General features: G+C 44.9%; 1 protein-coding gene across 1 annotated transcript; it reads right to left on the bottom strand.

The window, feature by feature from the left end:
- Positions 1-312: 312 nt before the first annotated feature.
- SVIP (small VCP interacting protein) lies at positions 313-5490 on the bottom strand. The gene is made up of 4 exons (XM_002193510.6): positions 5090-5490; positions 3780-3830; positions 1842-1955; positions 313-1068 (listed from the first exon to the last, which is right to left on the bottom strand). Exons 1-4 carry the CDS (start codon positions 5150-5152, stop codon positions 1054-1056), a joined length of 243 nt encoding a protein of 80 aa, XP_002193546.5. The 5' UTR covers positions 5153-5490; the 3' UTR covers positions 313-1053.
- Positions 5491-7422: the final 1932 nt, after the last annotated feature.

Raw genomic sequence — 7422 nt, 5'->3', positions numbered from 1 at the left:
CTCTCGGGACAACACTGGGCAGTACGGAGATGTGAAAGACAAAATACATAGTTCAGGGGGTGGAAAAAAAGCCTCTGTATCTTGACTAGTCAGAAATGCAGCAATTGTGGTACTGAGCCCATGCATAACGTGCACAGTGCTCTCTGGGGAAAAGAAAATGTTTTTGCACGTAAGTAGTCCACCTAAATAGATAACACAGAAACTTTTGGAAATGAACTGGCAAGATGAAGGCATAGTAGCTGTTTTCCTGTTTGTTTTTCAAAATCCTGAGAAGATTAGCATTGCCCTCTTGTGGTAATAAATGAACACAACTAATAACAGGATTTTTAATTTCATGTTTAACTTTCAGTATTCAGTATAAATATTTAGACTCAAACCCACATGAGAAAACAAGAACAATTATTATACACATAATAAAATTACATTCTTTATCTAAGTACACAGGATTTATAAAGCTTTCTATTTTTTCTTTTACTAGCCACAAAATTATTCCATTTGTAAGGACCCACCATGACTCGACTCTACTTTTTTCGAAAAGGCACTAAATTCCTAAGCAGTGCAAGAGTCATTAGGAAACAGAAAAGAAATGCTGTCATCCACATATTCAAATACATATATAAATATGAAAAACTTTCTACATGAGGACTTGGAGAAAAGTTTAATTGTAGAGCTTGAAATAAGCATCAAAACCAACACTTGGCACCTGAGCTTGCTCAGGCCAGTCACAGACAGACAGACAGACATCAGCTGACCAGAGAGTATACACATATTGACTGGCTACACATAAGGAGGCCACTTCCAGCTGACAGGAAGTCTTGTCAGGGAAGCAAAAAAACATGCACGGAAAACAAACAAAATTGGCAAAACCATAGTGTTCAGAATTAGTTCTTAAGTTTCTTTGTTAATTGTTTCCACATCCATTGTCCCACAACGGCAAAGTACTGCTGCGTCTTCAGAGGTAAACAGCACATGATGACTAAGTGCCACTTGGCTGCAGAAAACGACAAGTTACTGGCAGTAAGCATCAATCATCTTCTCTTCAGAAGTCATGTGTTATCCAACCTGCCACTAAAAAAACACCACAGGTTTGTACACAGGTAAGGAAAAGAAAGGAAAAAATCCCAAAGCAAACAAACACGGTAAGGTTGTTGAACTACAATAAATTCTCCATTCACCTTTAATTTCTCAATCTTTATCCCAGCAGTGATGGACATGCAGTGTATCAGTGGCAACTTATACAAACTGCTGCCTTCTGAATCATATATGGTAATGAGGGCAAAAGGTGAAGGTTTACAAAGCCTGAGTTTCAATGATCAGATACATCTGTTGTTTTGGAGAGACTGTAATTCTTTATTGACTCTCTGCCTGGCCTTCTGAGGTAAAGTTCACATTAGAATAGCAACAGTAGTAATTTTATGCCAACACTGTATTTCTTTTGTAATGAGAGACATATAAACACAAAACCATCACCCTGCTTAGTTCAAATGTTTTCTATAAGCTCTGAAGGAAGGGAGATAATCTTAACTGGCACTGAAAAGGGACACTGAGTGCAGGGTAACAGTGATGAGGTCCCCAGTGCTGAGACCTGTAAAAGTGACACATCATGCATGCAGAAACTGGGAAGAAGGTGGGGGCGAAGCTCTGGCATCGCTGCTGCCTTTCTGCCCTAGTGATGAAGTCTCATTAAGAACACTGCATGACAATGACACATGCTTCCGTTTCTATTCCATTTCCCTTCCTCTTGGTTTTTCCTCAAGTTAGTCAATCTTCTACATGACAAAACAGATTTTCACAGTGAATATAAGAATAGTTGCATCACATTGTTTCTTTTTTCAACTTACTCTCAGTCCTCCTTCTCCTCCAGGGCGTGAAGCTGCAAGTCTTCTTTCTATTTCTTCCTGTTTCTTTTTCTTCTGCTCTACAGAGTAAGCATTCTTAATACCTCGAGAGGAAGCCTGGGAGAAAACATATTTCAGTAAGACCAAGTTAGCTATTTTTCTGGAGAGAAACCAAACTGCAAGTGTTGGCAACACTATTTTATGAACTGTGGTTTGCATGAAAAGACTGAAGCATTCATTAATGCTACTATTACGCCCTTTCAGGATATTTTCTCATTCTGTGAAGTTTTGGTCCCATGGATAAATGAGGATGTTTTTGTTCCCTTTGTTATTACATCCAGGTGAAAATATTTGATCCTCAGATGCAGAACCAGAACTTCCCTTCCCAAAAGTCCACAAATTTTTAGTCTGTTTTTTTTTCAGTGTCAGGGCCTACTTTTACCCTCAAAAGAGGAGAAAAAGAGCTGTGTTGCAGTGCTAGCCCAGGCTGTGAAGAAGTTCAACTTTTCAGCTGTGATCTGTGAGAAATACCCTGCATGATAGTACACCTTTCAAAATGGCACAGGGTGTGTGGGTAGCAGGAGTACCAAATGAAGACTCTGTAATGAACTCTCTGCTTCAGTTCCTTGTGGAACTGTTTAATGACAATCTAGACCAAATGGCAAGAGCATCAGAATTACAGTTAACACCATGAAATAGGAAAAAAATGTTTTAAAACCTGATTCTTATCCAAGTTTGGGGTTGTAACAACATAGCAGAAGTTATGCAAAAGATGCTAAAATCTACCAAGACAAAACAGCAATGTTCTCACCTGAATTTCCAGGTCCAGACAATAAGCTCAATTCTCAGTGGGGTACCAAGACAAATCTTGCCACCAAATAACAGCCTACTTAGACCATATGTTCTCTGCCTCTTAGGAAATGGGGCTTCCAAGTGAGTCAGGCACCCAAGCTGTCTGCAGCACCCCAAAGGAGGAACAGCTCATACGATGTCAGGAGGGATAGTGAGCAGCCAAGAGGCATGTACAAGAAAAAACTAAGCAGAGAAGGAAGGCCATCTGATCTACTCTCTTGTCCCCTCACAAGGGTGAAACTAAGTATGGCTGCTTGAAAGACATCTCCATTGCCCAACATTCAGAGGCTAAAATGACCTCAAAGGTAGCCCAGGTCAACACGGTCCCCATGCATAATGGCCAATTCATAATTCAATATGTAATGTCACTAACATTCACACAAATAACAATCCTTTCTCTTCACAGTTCAGCTGTGGTCTCTAAGACACATAATTCAAAATCTACAATAAAAGTATATGCTGTAAGTCTTTCTAGAGGCATGTAAGATAAGAAACCAGGCTGGCTGTTCTATTAGAACATTTGTATCCTACTTCTAACTTTAAAGATATCTAAGCAGTTAAAGCTTGGCAACTTTAAAAAGACAAAAGACTAAGTTAATACTACATCTTTGCTGGAATCTGAGCTGATAAACATGTTCAAACTGTTGCTTTATTGATAAAGAATAACCTGCAAGTGCATACAACCTGCATTTTTAAGAAAAGTACAAGTGTATTTGAAATTGCCACTGCAACAATTGTTTGACCACTCTGATATGAATACTTCTCCATCTCTTGTTTTCAAGTCTTAGAACAAGGAAAAAAAATAATGTTGAAGTTGCTCTTCCAGTTTTTAGGTTGTTTTATAAACTACTGTAAAATACCTCCCATCCAAACAAGCTCAGTTACTTTGCAATGGTCTTAGAGCAGCTACCTGTGAAATTCTTAATACATATAAAAAACATATTAATGTACAGCAATAGTAATACCGGGAAAGTACTCAACTACAATTCCCACAATCCAAACATGATACCCAGAGAAGCCACAGCCGTTCTCCCCATAAAACAGTTATCTAGAAATCATTTCAACAAATGATGTTTTATCAGACATTACCTCCATCTGCCTCTTTTCAGCAGCTTCTGCTAGTTGTCTTCTTTTTATTTCCTAGATAAAACGTGAAAGACAGTGAAATTCTACTTCAAAATAGTCTCTGATTGTTTTTAAAGTCTTAATTTTTAAGTATAACTCAAATCTGATACTAACTCCCACAAAATGACAACTTCAAATCAATTAGCATAATCTTTCCCTGCACTGCCAGCCTGCAAGAAAGAAGTGGTTTTATTGACTAATATGCCAGAAGAGCAGCTGCTGACATATATACAGTGAAACCCCACCAGAAATCGCTATTCAGCTTTTCTGCACCTCCACTCAAAACATCCGGACTGCAGTGAAATGGCACGCAGCGCATGAAACATTCTTTTAGGGTCAAGAAAGGGGAATGCTTGCTCTCCCAGGCAAAGCAGGCTCCTTTCCTTGTCCCCTCCGAAATCCTCGGACGAGGGGTACAAACCAGAGCTCTTGCTCACCTAGGGAAAATGTCATGCAGTGCAGGGTAGTTAGAAGCGAGCATCACTATCCACCGACACAAAAAAAGCATAGCTTTTCCTATTTCTTGTGAAAACGGGGGTGACGTTGGCCACAATCACGCACTGAGGCGGAACTCCCGGTGCCCACAGCCCCGGTGTGTGGGGCAGAGCCGCAGGAGGCTCCGGGGCCCAGGCCCCGGTGCGGTGCCCGGGCGGGCCGGGGCCAGGGCCAGGGCCGGGCTCCTTTTCCCCTCACGGCCTCCCTCGGCCCCACAGCTCTGCCCACCCGGGCCGGGGCCGAGGCCGGGCTGCCTTTCCCCTCACGGCCTCCCTCGGCCCCACAGCTCTGCCCGGGCCGGGGCCAGGGCCAGGGCCAGGGCCGGGCTGCCTTTCCCCTCACGGCCTCCCTCGGCCCCACAGCTCTGCCCACCCGGGCCGGGGCCAGGGCCAGGACCGGGCTGCCTTTCCCCTCACGGCCTCCCTCGGCCCCACAGCTCTGCCCACCCGGGCCGGGGCCGAGGCCGGGCTGCCTTTCCCCTCACGGCCTCCCTCGGCCCCACAGCTCTGCCCGGGCCGGGCCGGGGCCGAGGCCGGGCTGCCTTTCCCCTCACGGCCTCCCTCGGCCCCACAGCTCTTCCCACCCGGGCCGGGGCCGAGGCCGGGCTGCCTTTCCCCGGCACAGCCCCCGCTCCCGGGGCACCGCAGCGGCCCACGGCGAGGGAGGCAGGTCGCGGCCCGCTGCCCTCCCCGCGGCACCGCCGGCGGCACGGATAAACCCGGGGAAGGATAAACCCGGGGAAGGAAAGGAGCGGCAGCGCCCCGCGGTCCCGCACTCACCGGGTCCGGCGTCTCCACCACGTCCTTGCTGGCGTCCCCCAGGCAGGGCAGGCACTGCCCCATGGCGAACCGGCCCAGCGCCGGCAGCGCCCGCCCGGCCCGGCACGGCCTGGCACGGCGGGGCCGGCCCGGGGAGGCGCCGTGCCCCGGCAGTGATTCCGCTCAGTGACGGCGGAGGGGAACGGGGCAGCTGCGTCCCGGCAGTGCCCGGTCCGTGCCCCGGCAGTGATTCCGCTCGGTGACGGCACGGGGGAACAGACCGAGCGCTGTCCCGCAGTACCGGGCCCGGTGCTCCCGGTGCCCTGCCCCGCCGGGCCGGCGCTGATCCGCCTCGGCTCCACTGATTGAAGCTGCCCCTTTCTGCCTCTTCTGCTGTTTCTGTCAATTTTTCTTAAGAGAAAAGAAAGAAGCCTTCTCTTCCAGTTATTTGTAGTAGACTCCAGCATTACCGTATTCAACAGCATATCCTGAATTTGAGTGTTGGTGCTTATTTTTGGGATTTCTCAGTACCTTAGTAGTAATAGATGGAGGGAGGGGGTTTGCTAGTTTTAGTGCTTTGAGGGCATTTTTGTCTACTCCTCCCACCCTGCTAAATAAGATTTTAATGATATAACACATTAGTTGTGTAATTAAGTTTAAAAAACCTATACTTAACACAGTCATTAATAGTAGTAGCTTTGCTTTTAAATTAGGCTGCTAGGTGAATTGGTTTGAATTTTTTATTCATCTGATTAATTATGTTTAATGAGTTTTGAATATCTGATTTAAGAAAAAATACTTATTGAAAATGTCGATGGCCATTATGCAGGGTTTTGGGAGTGCATTAGAAGATCCGAAAATTTATTATATATTCATTTCTAACAGTTTAGTTATGCTGACATTTGTGCAAAACTAGTACTGGATTGTGCCATAATCTGACTTTTATAAATGTTGATTAGTCTCTGCCTCTTATCTTCATGATATCCAGCAGGTGGTACTGTTGACACAAAATTATCCTGTATTTTCCAAATCGGTAATCACACCTTCAGTTTACTGTTTTGGTTTGATATTACAGGCAGTTGTATTATTTCTATTGCATGTGAACCTGGAGAGAGAAACCAATTCTGGCCGATCGTTTATGAAGTTATCATGCCTATTTAATAATTTAAAAATTAAAACTCACTCATGATTAAATGATAGTTGGATTTTAACTTGGGACTGTTCAGTTACTTAATATACCTTGTAGTTATTTGAATTTTAAAATTTAGGACTCTTTATTCAAGAGAAAACAAGTGCCTGTAAGAGTGGCCATGACAGGGACTCAGTGAGATGGTCAAAGAATCTGATTTTATTGTGGGACACAAATGATTATATAGTATTTTAGGAAGGCTAGTAACGTTTTAATACAATGATTAGGTTTAAAACTCACAAAAACAAACTTATGCATTTTACATTTCTTGCTTGCGGAGTTTGATGTAATTCTCTTTTTACAGTAAATCAGTCTGATTTAATCCTCTTGCAATCTTGATTTAAAACTCAAAGTTCTATTTGCTATTGCCAAGGCATCCTGTTATCAAATCTCGTGTTCTAACCAGGGCCAAAGTCCATCATCTGTCTTGTGTCCCAATATCCCAAAATTTGGGAATCAGAAGTTCTTGCTCTTGTTACAGGCAGACCTTAGAGCAATGAGGACATAGACCGCTTAGCAGGAAAAGCAAAGGAACAGCTTAGTGCCCAGCCTTCTGCTGGAAAAGGAACTGCAGCATCTGTCTGTATGGTTGCATGCCACCATCCTTGAAGGGTAGTAAATTAAAGGGGATAATCAATTTCTGTCTGTAAAAGAGCTCTTGTATCCCTGTAAATGACACTTCTAATTCAGGTGAGTATACTTGTGGAGTCCTTCTGGTACAGACCAGCAGGTCAGGCTGGAAGGGAGCATTTCCACCTCTGCAATGGCCTCTTCAGGACCATTTTGGTACTTGTACTGGTTGTGCATGGCCTGCTTTTCAGTAGCAGGGGGGGCACAGAAGCTGCTGGAAGCTTCCACCATGTCCAGCAGAGCCAAGGGCTGGTGGCTCTGAAGATGGACCTGCTGCTGGCCAAGGCTGGGGCAATGAGAGAGGTTGCCTCAGTGATGACATATTTAAGAAGAAAATCAAAGTCCCATGGTTTTTGCTTCTAGTTAGCAAAGAGGAGGAGGAGGTGAGAACATGTGAGGGAAACAACATGGAGACAGCAAGGTCAGTGGAGAAGGAGAGGGAGGAGCTGCTCCAGGTGGCAGAGCTGAGATTCCTCTGCAGACCGAAGCAGCTGTGTCCCTGCAGCCATGGGGATCCACAGGTCCTTATGTCACT

Source organism: Taeniopygia guttata, chromosome 5 (genome assembly GCF_048771995.1).
Source record: "Taeniopygia guttata chromosome 5, bTaeGut7.mat, whole genome shotgun sequence".
NCBI classification, from domain to species: Eukaryota; Metazoa; Chordata; class Aves; order Passeriformes; family Estrildidae; genus Taeniopygia; species Taeniopygia guttata.
The sequence above is the reverse complement of the archived record's forward strand: the minus strand, read 5'-3'. Positions and strand labels throughout refer to the sequence as shown.